Source organism: Notamacropus eugenii, chromosome 2 (genome assembly GCF_028372415.1).
Source record: "Notamacropus eugenii isolate mMacEug1 chromosome 2, mMacEug1.pri_v2, whole genome shotgun sequence".
Taxonomy (NCBI): Eukaryota; Metazoa; Chordata; class Mammalia; order Diprotodontia; family Macropodidae; genus Notamacropus; species Notamacropus eugenii.
Window position 1 is genome coordinate 7,314,393 of NC_092873.1, and position 26,396 is coordinate 7,340,788.

At 36.5% G+C, this 26,396-nt stretch overlaps 1 protein-coding gene across 1 annotated transcript in view; it reads right to left on the minus strand.

The window, feature by feature from the left end:
- Positions 1-5,596: 5,596 nt before the first annotated feature.
- The window catches only part of LOC140522458 (uncharacterized), a 55,763-nt gene continuing 34,963 nt past the window's right edge, over positions 5,597-26,396 (minus strand). The window contains exons 17-21 of the mRNA XM_072637896.1: positions 24,069-24,875; positions 19,522-20,316; positions 14,975-15,769; positions 12,313-12,462; positions 5,597-5,866 (exon numbers count right to left, since the gene is read on the minus strand). Of these exons, the coding sequence (XP_072493997.1) occupies positions 5,750-5,866; positions 12,313-12,462; positions 14,975-15,769; positions 19,522-20,316; positions 24,069-24,875 (2,664 nt within the window). The 3' untranslated portion in view covers positions 5,597-5,749. The remainder of the gene's footprint in view (positions 5,867-12,312; positions 12,463-14,974; positions 15,770-19,521; positions 20,317-24,068; positions 24,876-26,396) is intronic.

Sequence of the window (26,396 nt, forward strand, 5' to 3'; positions counted from 1 at the left end):
TTTCAAATTGTTTCTGCTTAGTAGTCATCTTTTTGGGGGGGATATGATTTGGATCTTTAGAAATCCCGAAGAAGTGTCAGAAGAAGTTCAGAAGTTCTAAGAGATCCTGCAATCAGTGCCCCTAAAAGACTTTCTATCATGTGTTTCTTCAAATAGCTTATCTCCCTCTGGTAGCACTCTGATTGCTGGAAAGTTTTTCTTGAGGTCCAATCTAAATTTGTGTCTTTGCACACTTCCATTGATGAGTAGAACAAGTCTAATATTTCTCTCACCTGAGAAAGCTTTTTAATCCTTGAGAAGTACCATTAACACAATACATTTAAATACATTCTATTTGATATAAGTTCCAAGATGGCAGAAGAAGAAAACCTTCTAGCATATAAATCTAGAAAGAAAGTTAGTAGAGTCCAGAATTTTCAGGGAGATTATCAAGTCCCAAGCTTGTTTACTGAGTTGCTAAGAGCAGCAAGAGGTGACTAGGCCTGAAATAGTAATTGTTGTCTTCCTAGCATGGGGAAGATGTAAATCTCAAGGACATTGGTGTCCAATGACCTGGTGCATATTGTAACTATTTCAAAAGGTATATCAAGGGAAGTCATTTTACACAATTCAATATTCAGGATTACCTGATTTTTTAAAGCATTAATTTCTCTACCCATTTCAGAATCAGTTCACTTCACTCCCACCCTGGTCAACAACATCTCCATTTTCATATTCTTTTAATGCCGTCATGGCTGTTTCCAACGCGTCGAAACATCTGTGACAATGAACAGAATAATTAAGTCAATGTCTTCATAGCTTACATATTATACATTTCAAAAGGGTAATTTTTGAACCACTACCTTAAATTATCCTCAATCATAGAGAAGAAAATAAATATAAAAAGAGTTCTTGTCATTACTCAACACATCTGACGATATTTTGGGAAATAAAACCAGAGAAACAGTAGCCTCACCAATGATTTCATCTCTCTTTCAAAAGATATATATTCGTCATCAGCTCTACATTAATGTCACTTCATTTTAGAACACTGCCCACATGATTTCTCGTTATGCTGTCATATTTGTAGAACGAAGGATGCCTTCCAAATAATATAATACAACAATTAAAGGATAAGGAAATTCATTTTGAATAAAAAAAGTTTTACAGTGCTGTGTTGTTTCTTCGTTATTTTCATTGTCGATCCATGTAAATTGGCTGGGGAAGTGTTTAAAGGTCCTAGGCTACAAAACACAAATGATCTCATTTAATGCTATTGGAATACCAAGTTGCATTTAAAATGTTGCTTTAGTGGATGGAATTACAGGTAGTCTCTAACTTGAAAAATCAGATGGATCTCAAACGCTCCTTTGCAAACTGACTTTGTGGAACAGGGGAGGCATTTCTCCCTCCCACTCAGAGGTAGTACTCTTAAAAGCAGTTCAATAAAAGCCCCGCAAAAACTAATTCTATCGTAACACTACTAAATTAAAGTCCTGGAAAATGCAGGACCATTTAGAGATTGTCCTCTCCCACTAATATGGCAACCTCTCGCCTGTGGTAAGAAGCTCTGATACCTCGACAGTGATAGCCTCTTGCCACATTCAATTAAAAGTCATCCACTGGAATTCAGTTACAATGCAATTTGAAAGCATTAAATGCTTACCTTTCAAAATTGTGACAGAATACAGAATTTAGATAGACCGTGGTCGATGCTCTCATTGAAGCAGGATATGAAATAAATGTGCAGATAATGACAATATACAACCACGTGTAAGAGCTTTAGGCGAGTGTAATGGAAATTTCAATGTGAACTCAGATGGGGAAGGTCATTCATTATCAAGTACAGAGATCAGAGTAGGCCCCAGTGAGAAACTGCATTTGGGTGAGGATGAGTGTAGATACCATGGGTAAATATCACAGGCACAGGACAGATTTGGGAAAGCCCAGGGCATGTTTTGAAGCACAGAGAATAGCCCAGTTGAACAGGAGTGTAAAGTGTAGAAGACAGAATAATATAATTGAAGAGAGAAAAGGCACGCTGCTGGCACATCGTGAAGAGCCTTATATCCCAGGTCAAGAAATGCTGTGGGGTCTAGCTCAAAAGTCATATACTTAACTTAGTTTGGCTGATGCCACAAAATTAGAAGAGGCCTTTTACTCCTTCAGTCTCTGACTGCATTTCATTTCGACCATTTTTTTTTTAATTTTTCTAGTTTTTTTTTATTTTTTTTATTTTTATTTTTTTTATTATTAAATTTATTTATTTAACTTTTAACATTCATTTTCACAAAATTTTGGGTTACAAATTTTCTCCCCTTTTATCCCCTCCCCCCCCAAACACCAAGCATTCTAATTGCCCCTATGACCAATCTGCTCTCTCTTCTATCATCCCTCTCTGCCCTTGTCTCCATCTTCTCTTTTGTCCTGTAGGGGCAGATAGCTTTCTATACCCCTTTACCTGTTTTTCTTATTTCCTAGTGGCAAGAACATTACTGGACAGTTGATCCTAACACTTTGAGTTCCAACTTCTCTTCCTCCCTCCCTCCCCACCCCTTCCCTTTGGAAGGCAAGCAATTCAATATAGGCCATATCTGTGTAGTTTTGCAAATGACTTCCATAATAGTTGTGTTGTATAGGACTAACTATATTTCCCTCCATCCTATCCTGTCCCCCATTACTTCTATTCTCTTTTGATCCTATCCCTCCCCATGAGTGTCGACCTCGAATTGCACTCTCCTCCTCATGCCCTGCCTTCTATCATCCCCCCCACCCTGCTTGTCCCCTTATCCCCCACTTTCCTGTATTGTGAGATAGGTTTTCCTACCAAAATGAGTGTGCACTTTATTCTTTTCTTTAGTGGAATGTGATGAGAGTAGACTTCATGTTTTTCTCTCACCTCCCCTCTTTATCCCTCCACTAATGAGTCTTTTGATTGCCTCTTTTATGAGAGATAATTTGCCCCATTCAATTTCTCCCTTTCTCTTCCCAATATATTTCTCTCTCACTGCTTGATTTCATTTTGTTTTAAAGATATGATCCCAACCTATTCAATTCACTCAGTGCACTCTGTCTCTATGTATGTGAGCGTGTGTGCATGTGTAATCCCACCCAGTACCCAGATACTGAAATGTTTCAAGAGTTACAAATATTGTCTTTCTATGTAGGAATGTAAACAGTTCAGCTTTAGTAAGTCCCTTATGACTTCACTTTGCTGTTCACCTTTTCATGGTTCTCTTCATTCTTGTGTTTGAAAGTCAAATTTTCTTTTCAGCTCTGGTCTTTTCATCAAGAATACTTGAAAATCCTCTATTTCATTGAAAGACCATTTTTTCCCCTGAAGTATTATAGTCAGTTTTGCTGGGTAGGTGATTCTTGGTTTTAGTCCTAGTTCCTTTGACTTCTGGAATATACTGTTCCATGCCCTTCGATCCCTTAATGTAGAGGCTGCTAGATCTTGTGTTATCCTGATTGTATTTCCACAATACTTGAATTGTTTCTTTCTAGCTGCCTGCAGTATTTTCTCCTTGACCTGGGAACTCTGGAATTTGGCCACAATGTTCCTAGGAGTTTCTCTTTTTGGATCTCTTTCAGGCGGTGTTCTGTGGATTCCTTGAATATTTATTTTGCCCTCTGATTCTAGAATCTCAGGGCAGTTTTCCTTGATAATTTCATGAAGGATGATGTCTAGGCTCTTCTTTTGATCATGGCTTTCAGGTAGTCCCATAATTTTTAAATTGTCTCTCCTGGATCTATTTTCCAGGTCTGTTGTTTTTCCAACGAGATATTTCACATTATCTTCCATTTTTCCATTCTTCTCTCTTTGTTCTGTGATTTCTTGGTTTTGCATAAAGTCATTAGCCTCCATCTGTGCCATTCTAATTTTGAAAGAACTATTTTCTTCAGTGAGCTTTTGAATCTCCTTTTCCATTTGGCTAATTCTGCTTTTGAAAGCATTCTTCTCCTCATTGGCTTTTTGAACCTCTTTTGCCAATTGAGTTAGGCTAGTTTTTAAGGTGTTAATTTCTTCAACATTTTTTTGGGTCTCCCTTAGCAGGGAGCTGATCTGCTGTTCATGCTTTGACTTCATGTCTCTCATTTCTCTTCCCAGCTTTTCCTCCACCTCTCTAACTTGATTTTCAAAATTCTTTTTGAGCTCTTCCATGGCCTGAGCCCATTGGGTGGGCTGGGACACAGAAGCCTTGATTTCTGTGTCTTTGCCTGATGGTAAGCATTGTTCTTCCTCATCAGAAAGGAAGGGAGGAAATGCCTGTTCGCCAAGAAAGTAACCTTCTATAGTCTTATTTCTTTTCCCTTTTCTGGGCATTTTCCCAGCCAGTGACTTGACCTCTGAATATTTTCCTCACACCCACCTCACCTCCTGATCCTCCCAGCCCGTGTTTGTGGTCTGAGATTCAAATGCTGCTTCCAGCCTCAGGGCTTTTGGCGGGGGCAGGGCTGCTATTCAGTATGAGATTATGATCTGGTGCTGAGATCGGGGCAGGGCCACCTCTCAGGCTCAGTTCCCTCAGGGGGTTTATGCGCAGATCTTCCGCAATGGATTCAAGCTCCCGCCCGCTTGGGGAGCCCCTGTCTGCAGCCGCCTCTCAGCTTCTACCTCCCGGGGGGGGGGCCTGAATTATGGGGGCACCCCACTCCCCTCTCGACCCGCCAAAGAGACTCTCTCACCTACCCCTGTCACCTGTGGGTGGAGGGACTTGTGAGGCCGCTGGAGATCCAGTCCCTGAAGCCTGCTTGGATCTGTTTCTCTCGGTGCCGCAGCCGTGGCCGCAGCAGGTCTGGGCTGGGCTTTGTGTCTGCAGCGCGACGGACCTTTTGCGAGAGGTTTGCAGATCCCTCTGTGGGTGGAGGGACCCGCGTGGCCGCTGGAGATCCTGTCTGTGAAGCCTGCTCGCATCTTTTCCTCTCGGTGCCGCGGCCGCGGCAGGGCTGCACTCAGCTCCCAGTCCCGGCGCCCAGTCCGCAGCGCGAAGGACCCCCCGCGAGAGGTTTGCAGGTCTCTCTGGAACAGAAATCTCCCTCGCTCCAATGTTCTGTGGCCTCTGGGTGCGGAATTTGCCGTGAGTTACTTCCCTGTAGCCATTCTATGGGTTGTGGGTTCAGAGCTATGTGTATGTGCGTCTTTCTACTCCGCCATCTTGGCTCCGCCCCCTCATTTCGACCATTTTAAAGCACTTAATACATTCTCATTTGCACAGCTTATTTGGGTCCCTACATTACCTCTTTGAATAGCCTACAATCACTCACTGTCAAAGCAGGGACTGCACATTAGTAATCGACCCCTGCCAGTCCAGGACCAGCACAGTATTTTATATACAATCGATGTTTGATAATACTTTTTGACTGAATGACAATTGAACAAATTAGGTAAATAATGAAGGAAATAAATTAGGATGGAAAACATAGAGATTTACCATAGAGAAGCATTTGTGTCCAGAAATAGTATACTGAACAAGCGACTGTCAAATGCTGTATAGTATCATTCCACCAAACATACTTTCAGGTACAGGTGCTATGCAGCATTTTACTATAGCTCCAGAGATGCAGGACAGAAGGTTTATTTGTCAGCGGTAAGTTAGTGAAGAAAATGAAAGTGAAAAAAAAAAAAAACCCTTTGTTCACTTAGAATCATCCATGGTGGAATTCTATAAGTGTTAATATACAAAATGAATTTGTACTCAGTATTTAACAAAATAGTGAAGTCCTTGCTTACTTTATGTTTCCTTTGAAAGGCCTGCCAAAAGGGGTCTTACCGATTTAAATCTTCCTCTAATTCATCATTTCTCTTCATTTGTCGTTCTAGAGAATCTTCCAGACATTGCTTCCACTCATTGAGTCTCGTGAATTTTTCCCTTTCAATACGAAGCTTTAAAAAAATTTTACAATGAAAAATATCACAATTGAACTGGCATTTCTCAAAGGGATTCTCTTCATTAACTCTAGCTCCAATTGTAAATATCAATTTAAGCATAGATTGTTGAACCAAAACAAATATGGAAAGATTTGAAAATGATTGATCTTCCTTGACATGACATACATTTCCCGTGATTTCACTACAAACTATTTCTTTTCTTTTGAAATTTAAATCAATGAAAGTTCTGATTTGATTCAATATAGGTATTACTTTTACCAACAATATTCATAAATTTAGGAATGGTTGAAAGGAATAGGAATGAATAGAAAGTGGGCCAAGTTTCCCAACACACCACACCTTGGAGGAACATTGGCCTTTCCTACTTCTCTAGAACCCATGATAATTATCCGTTCAGCTCCACTTCCCCTTTGTGTTGGCACACCTGACCCATGTTCCAATCATTCCTATGTTGAAATGACAATGTATGTCTTTGTAAGTAAGGGTGTAAAACAGTTCTGCTAATCTCTTTGTACTGAAATAAGAGAGATGCAACGTGAGTAAATTGACGTTTTCTTTTTCTCCTTGAGTGGTTATCTGTTGTTCCCGATTATGAGCCAGGTGCTCTTTACTCTCTTGCAAAGGAAGACAGAAGTCTGCTCATTGTGGTGAATACCGCATTTCTCCTCTTTGCTTCCACATTTCTCCAATGAATGATTACCACAGCTGCAATTTCTTCATTTCCTATTTCCATTTCATTCATCTATTTATCTGTAACTCTTCCCTTATTTATTTTCTATTTATCTGTGACTTAATTGGTATAGGAAATTCCCAGTCATAACGTTTATAACGTATCAGTACAAATAGGCCCTGCCCTCAACCGACATCTCAGAATCTGCAACTCTCAGAGTTTTACTGAATAACTTAGGGCACCAAAATTATACAAAACTGGCCCAGGTTCATGAAGCCATTTATGTCAACATTGGGATTTCAACCTACGCTTACGTCTGAGGCAAGATCTCTATTCCTAAAATATAGTGCCTTTCTTCATTGCCATAAAATCAGTTATTCCCTCCTTACTAGTCTACTACAACTGCATTCTCAAGAGGTAGAAGTCATACTGGTATCCAAAAACTTTTCTTCTTAGTCTCTGACTTCACTGAAACATAGATCCTCTTTCTCTTCTGTGATTGGTAATTTATTTTCCCTATAAATTATCCTTTCACCCTGTTTCTCTTTCCTCTTCTATCTCATGGAGACCCCTTTGGTCCTGGATCATGACTTCAAGCCGAGGATCAAAGAGTGAGGGAGGTGAGCATTTAATCCCACCTTCTCATTTTACAAAGGAGGAAGCAATCACACTGGTGTTAAATCAGTTGCATACAGTTTAATTAAAAACAAAAGGGCTACTGGGTCTTTCTGTTCTAATTTTGCCCCCACACCAATCTTTCCTACAAAATGCTAAGCCAAGTACTATCAAACATCGTTGTGATCATGTTACTGCCTTACTCAGCAACATGTACAGGAACTTCTATGGGCTATCAGATTGAGGCTTAAATTCTCCGTCTTTTTTTCTCTTATCTCTCACTTCATCACATTTTTCCAACTTTTAATTCTAATTGCTCTACGGCTCCCCTCCTCACACTCCTATGCTTTTTGTATTTTCCTATCGCTCCCTATCCTACTGATCCATCACTTTCTTAGCCTATTGGACTCCATTGCTCTCCTATCCTGCTGATCCCTTCCCAAATCTCGAAGGCAACTCAAAGTTCTCACTTTTCTTCAATGCTTTCCTTACTATTTTGCTGCAATGATCCTTGCCTTCACTGCATTCTTTGAGATTTTTGTCTGCAGCATTCAGTGAATATGCTATTGGGGTAAGTGCCTACATTGAGAATCACCTCTCATTTTAGTTCTTTATTATTTCAGTGTCTACTGGTGATATATTGTATAGGGACCTAGCAGGAATTCACTAAATATTTTCAGGATAATCAACTGCACTATACTCATTTAGAACTATAAACAGAGCAAAAATGGACAAGTCATGAGTTAGTACAGATTTTTTATAAATGAAGAATCCAAGGTTTGAGAGAGAAAAACATTCATAAAAACAAGTTGTATGCCAAGAGACTGAGCCAGGACGTAAAATTTTGAAAGTTCACCCTCCTATATATGCTATCAATAATGTATATACATATATACAGATGTATAGATGTGTGTACGCATATATAAAATTCAGATATTTGGCAATTTTTCTTCCACTAGAGTTGCTACCTCAGCAAATTTGCACTGGGAACTTCTTGTGTTAAAAATAGGGGTGGATAATACCATCTGTTCTAACCTCCACCTCTAGTGATCTCTCCTTTTCATAAATACTTACGTTTACCATTCACTTAGTAGTTGTTTATATGCTACGTTGTATTAAACATGAAATTCCTTTATTTGGCATTGGTATGCTAGAGAGACTGAAAATTCTTCAAGGAGAAAATGCATGTCTTATACATAGCTTTTGCTACCTGCTGAGAACCTCTCATAGTGGAATTCACATAATGAATATTCACTAGTTAATGAGGTAAATTTTGAACAAGGAAGAAATTGTAATTTGACTGAATTTTTACAGAGCAAAAACTTGGATGATCTGGGAAATTAGACTAGAAATGGGTGCTAGTTTGCCCTGAATACCATTTACATGAGGCAATTTGTACTGACAAAGAGGGACTCTAACTTATTTCTTCCTTACGTTACTTTCAAGGGCTCAGTCCACACCTAGTTTCTGGACTGGAGCCTAAAACCAAAAGGTTTGGAAGGGTAATATTTTAATCGATGTGTTCCACAAATAATGTGAGAGAAATGAAGAGAATGAGGGATAGGGGAGTTAATTGGGGAAAAAAAAGTTGTTTCACTCTCGTACTGGTTTCTGAAACCTAGAAAAATGTCTCAAGCGTCAAATGCCAGAGTAAAGAAGTTTTTCTAAGAATGAGATTGGACCTTGTAATAATTTCATAGCTAAGGGAAGTATACTGAAATTAACGAGGTTAAAAGAACGCTTTTGGAAAATTAGGAGGTGGATACGAAAATGGGGGAGGCAGTGGTTATTTGTATGAAAATGACAATGGTCTTTTGTTTTCAGTGTAGCGAAACTAGCATTTAGTCAGTGTCTAATGTGTGCAAGGAACAAAGGCCATAAAGTTGAGTGATTTGCAATTATGATCTCATTTGATTCGCACAACAACCCTGGGAGGTAGGTGCTATTATCAACCCCATTTCATGTTTGAGAATACTGAAAAGATCAAGTGACTTGCCTAAGATCACACAGAGAGCATCTGAGGCTATATCTGTAATAAGATCTTTCTCAGCCCAGACTCAAGATTTTATCCATAATTGCTGAAAATCCCCTTCAAGCTGAGAAACATCTCATCATACAAAATTCTCTTTTTGATCACTTTGCCTTAGATTTCCCTTGATTTACCACTTATGATGGGTACTAGTTTGAAAATATGTTTGAGGAATGTCAGAAATATCCACTTCTAAACAGGCATAATGATGAATAGCACACATAACTACATATAAATATGGGAAAGCAAATGAAACAGGAGAAAGGCATTTGACACTAATAATGGAAACCCGTTAGGGGAATTTGACTGTGTTGCTATTCTATGCGTAACCTCCCCTTCACTGTAATAATTTCTAATAATAATAACAACAATAATTTTTTTTTTTTACTGAATTTATATGTGGCCATTGCAGGCTCTGGGAAATCGAAAATATATAAAAAACCAGAATAGACAAACTCAAGGTGCTTTCGTACAAATATTACCTTGAGTCAATTTTCATTTTCACTACATTTTCAGCCTAGGCAAAGCCAAGAAATGAACATATAGTTTTGTCCTTCTTGTTCTTCCACTAGTAATACTACTATTATTACCAGTACCACTACTACTTCTACTAGAAGTACTACTACCAAATCTATTACAACTACTACTACTACTTTTGCTACTACAATAATAACAATTACTCTACTGCCAACATCCTGGGAGAAGGAATTTCTATGGAAAATAAGGAAGCATGAATACTCCCTGTCCTCAAGGAACTCCATTATAATTGGGCAAAAAACAATGAGATAAAGCAATTGATTTTTTGATAAGAAATGCGATCACCATAGGACAATCCATATGTAATTAAATACCAGATTTTGTGGTATCAGATGAAAAGTGTATTTGAGGAGATTCAGGAATCAACAGGGGTGAAAAGCCCAAAAAGCATTATGGCAAAAGAATCATACTTTTGTAATTCAAAAACATCTTGAATGTGAAGAGTAGAAAGGTTTTGAATAGGTAGCACAGATGAGGAAGTGTAACTAAACAAGAAGAGTACCTAAACAAGATGGAGGTATGGAGGTGGAAATCCACAAGGTGAGATCAGATTGATTAAGTTAGGGAATATTAATGAAAGCATTCATCTAATTACTTCAACTTCAATTTATCCTTTCCATGTACAATTTCTGTATGTACAAAATGTGAAGAAATAGCATTTTCTTGTTATTCAAGGAGTAGTTTGAACAGAAAGAAACAAAGAATTTGTACTTGACAGTGCTGTTTGGGGGATTAAATGAGAAAATGAAGGTCAAGGTGTTTCTAAAAATCAAGTATGATAGAAATGATTGAGCTATTATTGGTCGTGGGAGAAACACCTCTTCTCTTTGCATAAGGACAGATAAACCAAATAGTCAACCACAGAAAGAGTGAATATAAGTATTAAAATTTACGTGTACAGATTTTGGAAGTTGTAGATGTAATTCTAAGTCAACGGAAATTACAGGCACAGTGTTCAGAAAATTGACAAAACTGGTAAAATGAGAAAGCAGCAATTCCCCAAACCACTAGGTAGTAGCTAAGAAAGAGAAGGGTAGAGACGTGGAATGGGCTAGGTACTCAAGAGATAGCAGGCAAAGAATATAGCAGTCTCTGGGTTGATAAACTCAAGGACCCCTACCTTCTGGGATAAGAACTCACTGTTCGAGAAAATTGCTGGGAAAACTGGATAACAATGTCGTGGAAACTAAGCATAGACCAATTCCTGACACCATTCACAAGAATGAATGGGTACATGATCTAGGGATAAAGATTGATACCACAGACAAGGTGAAGGAGGAAGGAATAGTGTATTTATCAGATTTATGGAAAAGGGAAGAGTTTTTGACTAAAGGAAAGACAGTAAGCATTATGAAGGGAAAGGTGAATAATTGTGATTGCATTAGCTGAAAAGTTTTTGCACAAGCAGACCCAATGCAATCAAGATTCGGAGGGATGTAGTACATTGTAGTTAATGTTGGGGATAAAGGCCTCATTGATAGAGTATATAGAGAACTGAGTCAAATGTACCAGAATACAAGTCATTCCCCAATTGATAAATGGTAAAAGGATATGAACAAACAATTTTCAGAGGAAGAAATTAAAGATACCTATAATCATAGAAGAAATGCTCTCGACCACTTTTGATTAGAGACATGCAAATCAAAACAACTCTGAGGTACCACAACACACCTATTAGACTGGCAAACATGACAGAACAGGAAAATGATAAATGTTGGAGAGGATGTGGGAGAGTTGGAACACTAATTCATTGTTTGTGGAGCTGTGAGCTCATCCAACCATTCTGGAGAGCGCTTTGGAACTATGCTGAAAGGGCTACAAAAATGTGCATACCCCTTCACCCAGGAATATACAGCAATATGACTGTATTCCCAAGAGATAATAAAAATGAGAAAGGGCCCCACATGTACAAAAATATTTATAGCATCACTCTTTGTAGTGGCCAAAAACTGAAAATCAAGGGGGTGCCCATCAATTGGGGAATGGCTGAAGACATTATGGTATATGAATATCATGGAATACTATTGCACTAGAAGAAATGATGAGCAAGATGACTTCAGAGAAGCCTGGAAATATTTACATGGTTTGATGCTGAGCAAGAGGAGCAGCACCAGCAGAACTTTGTGCACAGCAACCACCAAAGTGTGCAAGAGCTTTTTCTGGTAGACTTCGATAGTCACAGAAAAAAAAAAAATCCTAATGATGCCCTAAGGCAAAATGCTTTCCACATACAGGGAAAGAACTATCGAATTCAATCGCAGAATTTAACAGATCATTTCTGTATGTGTGTGAGTGTGTGTGTGTGTGTGTGTGTGTGTATTATATTTTGGTTTGTTATATGATTTCTCCCATTTATTTTAGTTCCTCTACACAGCATGACTATAGTGAAAATGTACTCAGTAGGAATGTATATGTAGATTCTATATAGAAGTGTATGGCTCTTGGGGTGGGAAAAAAATCTAAGTTTTGTCGTAGTGATTGGAGAATATTAAAACTAAATATATTGCTTAAAAATGTGAAATGTCACACTGAATATACTTTCCACTCATTTGTTTCCAGAACAAATTACTGATCTTTTTGCATACGTACTTGACTTTTGGTTTCATCTACTTCCTTCTTTAGTTTTTCCTTATCTTCATAATCAATTTCATTAAATGATGTGACTTGTTGTGAAACTCCTGTCAGGAACTGATAATTGCAGGAAACAGGTGATTCTCGCTGAAGATTTCTTACTCTAGCCTGACAGAAATATGTCCAAATTACTAATATTACAGATTTCATAAAGCAACATTAGCTCGTGTAAAATAAATATAAATTTAAAATTCAAATCAAAAGTCTATATAATTTTGCATGCAACTTAATTTCTTCAGTATATTCATAATTATCAACGATTGAAAGACAGAAATCTCTTAGGGATTAAGAAAACAACCTCATTTTGCAGGTGAGAAAAACTAAACTCCAAAGAGGTTTAATGAGTAACCAAGGTCCTAAAGGTAGACGTTTAGAGAGAAAAGGATTGAAACTTGGCTCCTGGGGCAGCAAAGTTGTTTGGATTATACCACTCAACTTCCATTTAGCACGGAGCAAATGAGATCTCCCTCAGAAGACTCCTCAGAAATTACTACAGTCAGCCTGCTTTCCCCATTATGTCTTAATTGACAAGAATGAGACCACCTCCAAAGCTATCTAGGGACTAAAACATTTTACGTGAAATTCCCATGCAAAGTAAAGGAAACAGGAGGGAAGAATGTACACTTTTTTATACTTGGCAGAAAACTTAAAGGTTTCCCATTCCATTTTTCGGAAAAGTTGACTACCTTATTTCTGTGTGCCAGTCCGTAGAAGAAAGACATCTACAAGAAAAGGTTGTGCTTTCTTTCCTCTCATGGTTTACGCTGGAGAGTGAACATAGGCACTGATATGCTTGTCAGGCTTGGTAAAAGCACTTCACATGCCCAAAGCCAAAATGTCAACAACAAATGTGGCCGCTAGGTACTATTCACATCTTCAACAGTCTTTGCTTAGCCTGCGAGGAAGTTGCTTTCTCTATTCAGATAGGAGTTACACTCCTGGTTTCAGTGAATGGAGAAAAAAGAGGAAACTCTGGAAAATATGCCAGTTCTCCACGCTATGTGTACATAGCATGTTAGAAGTACAGAGTTTTGGACATACAGACGTATTCATCCGTTCACATATATGTATATGTAGATATCCACACAGAAAAACACAACCGTATGTGTATAGAATGATATACTGCAACAATTCCTCTCCTTTTTCACTACAGAGCAAGGGGAATTATTGAATAAATTATGAAAACCACATGAAGCCAAAAATCAAAAGAAGCCAAATGTTTTTTTCTAATTAGACAAGATGAAGTACTTTGTAAAAGTAAATTTTAGTAGAGTCTCATCAAATTTTTTGAAGAAAACATAAGGCTAAAAGAAGACAATGTAAAGTTCAGAGAGTAAAATTGGCACAATTCACTGAATTTCTACAAGTAAACTATATTCTATTATGGAATGACTAGATAAAATTTTAAATTTTTTAGATGAAATCATTACCCAGGACAATACATGGTAGAATTCACCCTCATTGCATATATGAAAAATCACAGATAATGAGATCTGCTATTAGACTGTATAAATTATTCATATTAAGGAACTAAAATGAGTGATTCCAGAACCGGCAACTTTGGAAACTGAGCAAGACTTGTTAGTCCAACCACAAAAAAAAAAAAAAAAAACAGAGATGAAAAAATAGTGGAGTACAATTAAAAAATAAGATTAGTAACTGAAAAATTAACGCTTAATGAAGAATCATAATGTTTCTGAATAGAAGCACTGTCCTAAATTTCAAAGAAAAGTAGTGACTCGACTACGGAATTTCACTACAACTAGAATCCAATCGTTAATGTTTCAAAAATTAGTTCAGAAGTGTCTAAATTGAAACTAGTTAGACAGATGAGTATGTTTAAATTTTAATGAAACTCGTAAAGAGAATATTGCACAGTTATCTCATAAGAGATTTCATACTTGAAATGTAATATTGTTCCTAGCATTATGTTGGAAGACTTTTCTTAAGTTGCAGCATTTGAAAAAATTTGTTCCATTTCAATGTTGAAATGGAATAATAGAAAAATTAATGAAATAAAAATTTATCTTTATTTAGACACTAGAGATTTCCTATACAAATATTTATTAAGCCAAATGTCATGGACAACATAATTTCTTGAAGCAAAACGTGTTGTTACCTAAAAGAAGAATTTGTAAATTATTTTTATACTTATAGCTTTTATACTATTATTTTATATTTAAAATTGCTTTCAATTGTTTGCTTTATTACTTATATTGTATTACAGTACATTTTATTTTCATTTTTGTATTCATTTGATCTTAAAAGTTATTATATTACTTGTTCTGTTTATCATATCGTGGATTCTCACTCTCAATTCTTATATATCAGAATTTGTACAATGAAAGATAATAGCATCACCAGCCTGCCGAATATTCAAATTCCTAAGATATCTTGATAAAAATTAACTTGAATTTCATTTCAAAAAGACTAAAACTTATCCAAGTAAAATACTTCAAGAGCGAACCCTCTTGCGGCCTTCTCATTTTCATATTTCCACGTTTGCTCTCTTAAGTGGTTCCATTCACTCATTAACTAATACTTTATTGCTCTCTTCTACTATAAGAGCTTGTTTATCAATATCAGCATAAGCTTTATTGAAGAGATCAATAAATTGCACCTGGGCATCACGAATTTGCTTTTCATGAAATATGATTTTCTTCTGTGTGTCTTCAAGCTCTTGCTGCAGCACCGTATTTTCACTCTGGATTTGGCCTAATCTTTCCTGGAGAGATTCATTTTCCAAACTGTATCTGTTGACTTTTTCCTTTAACACTTGATTTGTTTCTTCAAGTTCCTTTGCCTTCTCTTCAGCATGGTTCAGTTCTCTTTGTGTGTTTTCTACAATGTATGTCTTTTCTGTGAGGGATTCCTGGACATGGTCTAGCTCATTTTCTAAACTCTTGGCTCTACTTTCAGTCTTAGAGAGTTTTTCAGAAAGGACAGCGTTATCCTCTCTTAGACTCAACCAATCACGGTTTAGTTTGTCCTTTAAATGAAGCCACTCATCTCTTTCCCCCTCAAAGGAATCCTCAAGGGCTAATTTTGATAACTCATATTCGCGACCAACTTCAATCAACCTGGACGCGTATGATGCCCTATCGTCCTCTAGTTTTTCAATGTTTTGTTCTGCATTCTGCAGTTTAGAGTTCAGCGTGGCATTCTCAGCTTTCAGAACGTTTACTCGTCGACGGCACTGAAATCCGATTTTTCTTAACGCTTCTCTGTTCCATTGTAATTCCTGTTGAAGCTCCTCAATCATTTCTTTCAAAGCTTCAGTTTCTTCTGTGTGGTGCTTTCTGGTGTGCTGATAGTTAATTTTTACTGTGTGTAATTCCACTTGGTGCATGGCACCATACTCTGCGATTTCCTTTGTTTTCTGCAGGTATTTTTCCTTTTCATTCCTAAGAGAAACCTAAACATAAGAAAAAGAAAAAAAATTTTATTCAAAATAAAATTATTTATTGTGATATTTCCATAAAAATTCAAAATAGACACCAAGGGTCCCAGAAGCATAGTGTATTCAGAGAAAAGCTAACTGAGGGAGTTTCACCTATTTCCTATTTCTGTCAATTTGAGCAAAGAACAGGACTTAAAACTACATCGTCAATCGGAAGATTTGGAACGCGTTTTTGAACCGACAAAGCTCTCTGTCTTTCAAGATATTTGATTTCCTTTTCTCCATGCATTTTATCTCACACTGATGATTCTATTTCAGACATTTCAAGGTCTTTGGAAAGTACTTTCAATACATGATCTCACCTAAAATTTGCACAACCTTTATGAGGGAAATATTTATATTTATTTATATTGCTAACTGTGGAACAGAAGTGGAGTTCACGCATTTGAAACTATAGATTATTAGAGCAAAAAGGGACACTACGGATGAGTTAGTACATCATTTTATAATTCAAGAACCAGAAGCCTAACGACAGAAAACCATTTGCTGAAAGTCGTGTGGATGGCAATGGACTGAAGCAGAACACAAAATCTTGGAAAAGTCCCCCTTAGATTGACAGTTTTACCAGATTTCAGACATATAATTATATGAACACACGCACACGTGTGTGTAATTACGTATGTGTACATGTATATTTTTGTGTGTACATATACACATCCACGCAGGAACAGATATATCAATATAAATAAATATATAAATGTACATACATATGTATAAATATATATACATGCATATTTACACATATATATGTATAATACGTAGGTATTCAGCAATTGTTCTTCCACTAGGGCTGCTAACTCAACCAATTTGCATCGAGTAATGTTTGCATTAATAAAAACATGAATGGATTAATACCATCTGCTCTAATTTCCACCTGTACTGATATCTTCTTTCATAAATACTTACAGGAATATCGTTCCCTTAGTAGTTGTTTAAATTCCACTTTGTGTTATAAATGAACTTTCTCTCTTTTGTATTGACTTCCCAGAGAGAGTGAAAATTCTTCAAGGAGACAGTGCATGTCTCACACACAGTCTTTGTATCCTTCTCAGGGCCTATCACAGTGTTTACGTAATTATTATTCACTAATTGATGAAATAACGTTTGAACAAGGGAGAAACTGTAATTTCACTGAAATCTTCCGTAGTGAAAACTTGCACTATCAGGGAAATTACACAAGACATGGTGCCAGTTTGGCCAGAATGCCCATTAACTGACATACCTCTTCCTACCAAAGATGGATTCTAAATTACTGCTTCCTTGCTGTAACTTCCAGGAGTCAGTTCACACCTAGTTCCTTGACTGCATCCTGACGCAAAAAGCTTTTGACGGTTAATATTTTAATCCAAGTCTTCCAGAAAGAAGGTGAGGGAAAGGAAGAAAAGAAGCGATAAGGGAGCTACTTGGGAAACAAAACTTATTTCATTCCAGTGCTGATTTCTGACACCTTGAAAAATTTCTCAAGAATACAAATTCAAAAGAAAAGTAATTTTCAGAAGAATGAGACTGGAACTCATAATAGTTTCTTAACTAAGCCAAGTCTACTGAAATTAGCCAGGTTAAGAAAAGTCTTTTGCAATATTTGGAGATGCTTATCAAAATTTGGGAGGTAGTATTATTTGTATAAAATGGACAATGATCTTTATGTCCTTGGAGCAGGGAAACTGATATTTCTTAAGTATCTAATATGTGCCAAGAACAAAGGCCATAACCTTAAGAGAATTACAATAATTATCTCATTTGATTCTTCCAACAACACTGGGAAGTATGTGCTATTATAATTCCCATTTTGTGGCTAAGGAAAGGGAGAAGAATTAAGTGACTTGCCTAGGATCACACAGACAGAATCTGTGGACACATCTGAAGTCAGATCTTTCTAACCCCACACACAATTTTCTATCCCTAATTCCCCCAACATACGTCTAAGTGGAGAAATATCTCATCATCCAAAGTTCTTTTTTTTGCTAGCTTTGGAAGAGATACGTACTTACTATGCAATTTATGATGACTACTAGGGTGAAATTTGTTTTCAAGAGTATCCGAAATACCTCTTACTATAGATTGTGACTTCTACAATAATGAATCCATACCTAAATACTTGGAAATGTGGGAAAGCAACTGACAATGGAGAAAGGTATTTGCTAGCATTAAAGGGAACAGGTTAGAAGAATTTGACTGTCATGCTATTGTACGCTTAACTGTACCTTCATTTTAATAATTTCTAAGAATAATAAGAGTAACTAAAAAATAATTTTGTATTCAATTTCTTCTTTGCTCTTTGGGGTCTGGAGCATTCAAAATTTATAAAAATCAGACTAGAACATCTTCAAGTATTTTAGTCCAACCACTTTCAACTGCTGGCAAAATCAACAAATAAACATTTAGTTTCCTTGTTCCTGTTTTCCTACTACTAGGACTACTACTACAAGTACTCCTATCACTAGAACTAGTAGTACTGGAACTTCAACTAGTACCACTTGTACTACAACAATCATAACAATTGCCTCTACTGACGGCGTGCTTTGAAAGCAACGTTCTACCAAGAAAGAATGAAGTATCCATTATCCTGTCCTCAAGAAACTTTATTACAGTTGGGCAAAAAACAGTTAGAAAAAGTAAGAAATAGTTTGTTAACAGATGTGAAAACCATAAAGCAATAAATACTCACTTTCATACCCAATTCGGTATTAGGTAATTAGGTGGTATCAGATGAAAAGTGGATTTCAGGAGATTTAGAAATTCATAGGGGTGAAAAGTCCCAATGGCATTATGGCAAAAATATCGTGCTTTTGGAATGCACAAGCCTGCTGGAGATGAAGAGTAGATAGGTTTTTGATGGGGAGTGCAAATGAGAACGTGTAACTGAGCAAGAAGTGAAGAAGGTATGGAGCTAGAAATGCACACGGTGAGATCAGATTGCTGAAGTTAGAGGATATTAGTGAAATCATCCATCTAATTACTTTAATTCTCAATTGTATTTTGCAGGTACAATTTACATATTTAGGAATTGTGAAGAAACAACCTTTTCCTGTTATTCAAGGAGAAGTTTCAATGGAAGTATACAAATAATTTTTACTTCACAGCATTGTTTGGGGATTAAATGAGAAAATGATGGTAAAGGTCTTTCTAAACATAAAGAATCATAGAAATGATTTAAGCATTATGGGTCCTTGGGAAAACATCTCATTCTTTGTGTATGGACAGATAAACCAAATGGTCAACGACAACATGAGTGAATATTAGTATTGAAATTCATGTGCACAAATTGTTTTATGTTATGATTTTTATTTGTCACATTATTTTCATTTCTTAATTTAATTACTTACTTTTAATTACAGTATATTTAATTATTACTGCATTCGTATTATCTTAAAAATCATGACATTACTTGTTCTATTTATCATATTATGGATTCTCATTCTCAATTCTTACATATCAGCATTTTCCCAATGACAGTTAATAACCTCACCAGCCTGTTGTGAATTGAAATTCCTAAATTATGTTGATTAAAATTAGTTTGACTTTCATTTCGAAAATCTTTATGGTTATCCAAGTATGACATTTAATGATCGAACCCTCTTTCAGCCTTCTCAATTTCATATTTACTCATTTGTTCTCCTAAGTGGTTACATTCACTGATTAACACTTGATTGCTCTTGTTTTTAACTATCAGCATAAACTTTATTGAGGAGATCAAAAAACTGTACCTGGGCATCACTTAGTTGCTTTTCTTGAATCGTGACTTTCTTCTGTGTGTCTTCAAGCTCTTGCTGCAGCACCGTATTTTCACTCTGGATTTGGCCTAATCTTTCTTGGAGAGATGCATTTTCCAAACTGTATCTGTTGACTTTTTCCTTTAACACTTGATTTGTTTCTTCAAGTTCCTTTGCCTTCTCTTCAGCATGGTTCAGTTCTCGCTGCGTGTTTTCTACAATGTATGTCTTTTCTGTGAGGGATTCCTGGACATGGTCTAGCTCATTTTCTAAACTCTTGGCTCTACTTTCAACCTTAGAGAGTTTTTCAGAAAGGACAGCGTTATCCTCTCTTTGACTCCACCAGTCTCGGTTTAGTTTGTCCTTTAAATGAAGCCACTTATGTCTTTCCCTGTCAAAGGAATCCTCAAGGGCTAATTTTGATAACTCATATTCGAGACCAACTTCAATCAACCTGGACGCGTATGATGCCCTATCGTCCTCTAGTTTTTCAATGTTTTGTTCTGCATTCTGCAGTTTAGAGTTCAGCGTGGCATCCTCAGCTTTCAGAACGTGTACTCGTCGACGGCACTGAAATCCAATTTTTCGTAACGCTTCTCTATTCCATTGTAATTCCTGTTGAAGCTCCTCAATCTTTTCTTTCAAAGCTCCAGTTTTTTCTGTTTGGTGCTTTCTGGCGCGCTGATACTTAATTATTACTGTTTGTAATTTCACTTGGAACATGGCACTACACTCTGCGATTTCCTTTGTTTTCTGCAGGTATTTTTCCTTTTCATTCTTAAGAGAAACCTAAACATAAGAAAAAGAAAAAAAATTTTATTCAAAATAAAATTATTTATTGTGATATTTCCATAAAAATTCAAAATAAACACCAAGGGACCAAGAAGCATAGTGTATTCAGAGAAAAGCTAACTGAGGGAGTTTCACCTATTTCCTATTTCTGTCAATTTGAGCAAAGAACAGGACTTAAAACTACATCGTCAATCGGAAGATTTGGAACGCGTTTTTGAACCGACAAAGCTCTCTGTCTTTCAAGATATTTGATTTCCTTTTCTCCATGCATTTTATCTCACACTGATGATTCTATTTCAGACATTTCAAGGTCTTTGGAAAGTACTTTCAATACATGATCTCACCTAAAATTTGCACAACCTTTATGAGGGAAATATTTATATTTATTTATATTGCTAACTGTGGAACAGAAGTGGAGTTCACGCATTTGAAACTATAGATTATTAGAGCAAAAAGGGACACTACGGATGAGTTAGTACATCATTTTATAATTCAAGAACCAGAAGCCTAACGACAGAAAACCATTTGCTGAAAGTCGTGTGGATGGCAATGGACTGAAGCAGAACACAAAATCTTGGAAAAGTCCCCCTTAGATTGACAGTTTTACCAGATTTCAGACATATAATTATATGAACACACGCACACGTGTGTGTAATTACGTATGTGTACATGTATATTTTTGTGTGTACATATACACATCCACGCAGGAACAGATATATCAATATAAATAAATATATAAATGTACATACATATGTATAAATATATATACATGCATATTTACACATATATATGTATAATACGTAGGTATTCAGCAATTGTTCTTCCACTAGGGCTGCTAACTCAACCAATTTGCATCGAGTAATGTTTGCATTAATAAAAACATGAATGGATTAATACCATCTGCTCTAATTTCCACCTGTACTGATATCTTCTTTCATAAATACTTACAGGAATATCGTTCCCTTAGTAGTTGTTTAAATTCCACTTTGTGTTATAAATGAACTTTCTCTCTTTTGTATTGACTTCCCAGAGAGAGTGAAAATTCTTCAAGGAGACAGTGCATGTCTCACACACAGTCTTTGTATCCTTCTCAGGGCCTATCACAGTGTTTACGTAATTATTATTCACTAATTGATGAAATAACGTTTGAACAAGGGAGAAACTGTAATTTCACTGAAATCTTCCGTAGTGAAAACTTGCACTATCAGGGAAATTACACAAGACATGGTGCCAGTTTGGCCAGAATGCCCATTAACTGACATACCTCTTCCTACCAAAGATGGATTCTAAATTACTGCTTCCTTGCTGTAACTTCCAGGAGTCAGTTCACACCTAGTTCCTTGACTGCATCCTGACGCAAAAAGCTTTTGACGGTTAATATTTTAATCCAAGTCTTCCAGAAAGAAGGTGAGGGAAAGGAAGAAAAGAAGCGATAAGGGAGCTACTTGGGAAACAAAACTTATTTCATTCCAGTGCTGATTTCTGACACCTTGAAAAATTTCTCAAGAATACAAATTCAAAAGAAAAGTAATTTTCAGAAGAATGAGACTGGAACTCATAATAGTTTCTTAACTAAGCCAAGTCTACTGAAATTAGCCAGGTTAAGAAAAGTCTTTTGCAATATTTGGAGATGCTTATCAAAATTTGGGAGGTAGTATTATTTGTATAAAATGGACAATGATCTTTATGTCCTTGGAGCAGGGAAACTAATATTTCTTAAGTATCTAATATGTGCCAAGAACAAAGGCCATAACCTTAAGAGATTTACAATCATTATCTCATTTGATTCTTCCAACAACACTGAGAAGTATGTGCTATTATAATCCCCATTTTGTGGCTAAGGAAAAGGAGAAGAATTAAGTGACTTGCCTAGGATCACACAGACAGAATCTGTGGACACATCTGAAGTCAGATCTTTCTAACCCCACACACAACTTTCTATCCCTAATTCCCCCAACATACGTCTAAGTGGAGAAATATCTCATCATCCAAAGTTCTTTTTTTTGCTAGCTTTGGAAGAGATACGTAGTTACTATGCAATTTATGATGACTACTAGGGTGAAATTTGTTTTCAAGAGTATCCGAAATACCTCTTACTATAGATTGTGACTTCTACAATAATGAATCCATACCTAAATACTTGGAAATGTGGGAAAGCAACTGACAATGGAGAAAGGTATTTGCTAGCATTAAAGGGAACAGGTTAGAAGAATTTGACTGTCATGCTATTGTACGCTTAACTGTACCTTCATTTTAATAATTTCTAAGAATAATAAGAGTAACTAAAAATAATTTTGTATTCAATTTCTTCTTTGCTCTTTGGGGTCTGGAGCATTCAAAATTTATAAAAATCAGACTAGAACATCTTCAAGTATTTTAGTCCAACCACTTTCAACTGCTGGCAAAATCAACAAATAAACATTTAGTTTCCTTGTTCCTGTTTTCCTACTACTAGGACTACTACTACAAGTACTCCTATCACTAGAACTAGTAGTACTGGAACTTCAACTAGTACCACTTGTACTACAACAATCATAACAATTGCCTCTACTGACGGCGTGCTTTGAAAGCAACGTTCTACCAAGAAAGAATGAAGTATCCATTATCCTGTCCTCAAGAAACTTTATTACAGTTGGGCAAAAAACAGTTAGAAAAAGTAAGAAATAGTTTGTTAACAGATGTGAAAACCATAAAGCAATAAATACTCAATTTCATACCCAATTCGGTATTAGGTAATTAGGTGGTATCAGATGAAAAGTGGATTTCAGGAGATTTAGAAATCCATAGGGGTGAAAAGTCCCAATGGCATTATGGCAAAAATATCGTGCTTTTGGAATGCACAAGCCTGCTGGAGATGAAGAGTAGATAGGTTTTTGATGGGGAGTGCAGATGAGAACGTGTAACTGAGCAAGAAATGAAGAAGGTATGGAACTAGAAATGCACACGGTGAGATCAGATTGCTGAAGTTAGAGGATATTAGTGAAATCATCCATCTAATTACTTTAATTCTCAACTGTATTTTGCAGGTACAATTTACATATTTAGAAATTGTGAAGAAACAACCTTTTCCTGTTATTCAAGGAGAAGTTTCAATGGAAGTATACAAATAATTTTTACTTCACAGCATTGTTTGGGGATTAAATGAGAAAATGATGGTAAAGGTCTTTCTAAACATAAAGAATCATAGAAATGATTTAAGCATTATGGGTCCTTGGGAAAACATCTCATTCTTTGTGTATGGACAGATAAACCAAATGGTCAACGACAACATGAGTGAATATTAGTATTGAAATTCATGTGCACAAATTGTTTTTATGTTATGATTTTTATTTATCACATTATTTTCATTTCCTAATTTAATTACTTACTTTTAATTACAGTATATTTAATTATTACTGCATTCGTATTACCTTAAAAATCATGACATTACTTGTTCTATTTATCATATTATGGATTCTCATTCTCAATTCTTACATATCAGCATTTTCCCAAAGACAGTTAATAACCTCACCAGCCTGTTGTGAATTGAAATTCCTAAATTATGTTGATTAAATTTAGTTTGATTTTCATTTCGAAAATCTTTATGGTTATCCAAGTATGACATTTAATGATCGAACCCTCTTTCAGCCTTCTCAATTTCATATTTACACATTTTTTCTCCTAAGTGGTTACATTCACTGATTAACACTTGATTGCCCTTGTTTTTAACTATCAGCATAAACTTTATTGAGGAGATCAAAAAACTGTACCTGAGCATCACTTAGTTGCTTTTCTTGAATCGTGACTTTCTTCTGTGTGTCTTCAAGCTCTTGCTGCAGCATCGTATTTTCACTCTGGATTTGGCCTAATCTTTCTTGGAGAGAAGCATTTTCCAAACTGTATCTCTTGACTTTTTCCTTTAACATTTGATTTGTTTCTTCAAGTTCCTTTGCCTTCTCTTCAGCATGGTTCAATTCTCTCTGCGTGTTTTCTAAAATGTAAGTCTTTTCTCTGAGGGATTCATGGACATGGCCTAGCTCATTTTCTAAACTCTTGGCGCCACTTTCAGCCTGAGAGAGCTCTTCAGAAAGGAAAGCATGGTTCTCTCTTAAAATAGACAAGTCACTGTTTAACTTGTCCTGTACATGAAGCCACTCATCTCTTGCTTCCTGAAAGGAATGTTCAAGGGCTAGTTTGGACGCCTCACTTTGCTCATAATCGTCAATAACAGACATCAGACGAGACCTGTATGATTCAATTTCGCTCTCTAGTCTCTCTGTGTTTTCTTTTGCATTCTCCAATTGAGAGTTCAGCGCTGCATTTTCAGCTTTCAGAACCTTTACTTGGCCACTGTATTGAAATCGGATTTTTCTTAATGCTTCTCTATTCCACTGCAATTCCTGTTGAAGCTCCTCATTCTTCTCTTTCAAAGCTTCAGTTTCTTCTCTGTGGTGCGTTCTGGTTCGCTGATCCTTAATTTTTACTGTTTTTAATTCCACTTTGTGCATGGCAACTTCATACTGTATGATTTCCTTTTTCTCCTGCAAGTATTCTTCCTTTACATTCCTAACAGGAACCTAAACATAAGAAAAAGAAAAGAAAGTGTTATTCAAAATAAAATGACTTATTCTGATATTTCCTTCAAAATTCAAAGGAAACGCCAAGGGGCCAAGAAGCATAGTGTATTTAGAGAAAAAGTTAACTGAGGGACTTTCACCTCTTTCCCATTTCTATCAATTTGCCGAAAGAATAAGACTGAAAACTGCTTCATCAACCAGAAGATTTGGGCACCATTTTTGAACTCACAAAGCTGTCTGTCTCTCGGGAGATTTGGTTTCCTTTTCTGCATACATTCTGTCTCTCACTGATGATTCCATCTGAGACATGTCAAGGTTTATGGAAAGGACTTTCAGTACATCATCTCACCTAAAATTTCCACCACCCTTATGAGGGAAATATTTATATTCCTTCATATTGCTAATTGTGTAACAGAAGTGCAGTTCACGCACGTAAAACTCTAGATTGTTCGAGCAAAAAGGGACACTACTGATGAGTTAGTACATCATTTTACAAAGCAAGAACCAGAAGCCTAAAGACAGAAAATCATTTGTCGAAAGCCATCTGTTTGGCAATGGAATGAAGCAGAACACAAAATCTTGGAAAAGTCACCCGTAGATGCAGAGTTTCAACAAACTTCAGACACATATCTGTAAAAACACACACACACACATATATATATGCGTGTATCTACGTATGTGTACATGTATATTTTTCTGTGTACATATACACATCCACACAGGAACAAATATATCAATATAAATAAATATATAAATATAAATGTACATGTAAATATAGATAGAGAGAGAGAGAGAGAGAGAGAGAGAGAGAGAGAGAGAGAGAGAGAGAGAGAGAGAGAGACAGATAGACAGATAGATAGATAGATATAGATATACAATAGTTAAGTATTTAGCAATTGTTCTTCCAGTAGGGCTGCTAACTCAACCAAATTGCATCAAGTAAGGTTTGCATTAGGAAAAACATGAATGGATCAATACCATCTGCTCTAACGTGCAACTTTAGTGATACCTCCCTTTTATAAATGCTTACTGGAAAATCGTTCACTTCGTAGTTGTTTAAATTCTACCGTTTGTTATAAATGAAGTTTCTCTATTTTGTGTTGACTTCCACAGAGAGTGAAAATTCTTCAAGGAGACAGTGCACGTCTGACACACAGTCTTTTACCCTGCTCAGGATCTATCACAGTGCTGTTCACATAGATAATATTCACTGGCTGATGAAATAACGTTTGAACAAGGAAGAAACTGTAATTTCACTAAATTCTTACATAGTGAAAACTTACACGATCAGGGAAATTACACAAGAAATGGTGCCAGTATGGCCAGAATGCCCATAAAATGACCTACTTCTTGCTGCCAACGATGGACTCTAAGTTACTGCTTCCTTGGTATACCTTCCAGGAGTCAGTTCACACCTAGTTTCTTGACTGCAAACTGAAGCCAAAAGCTTGTGAAGGTTCATATTTTAATCCAAGTCTTCCAGAAAGAAGGTGAGGGAAATGAAGGCAAGAAGTGATAGGG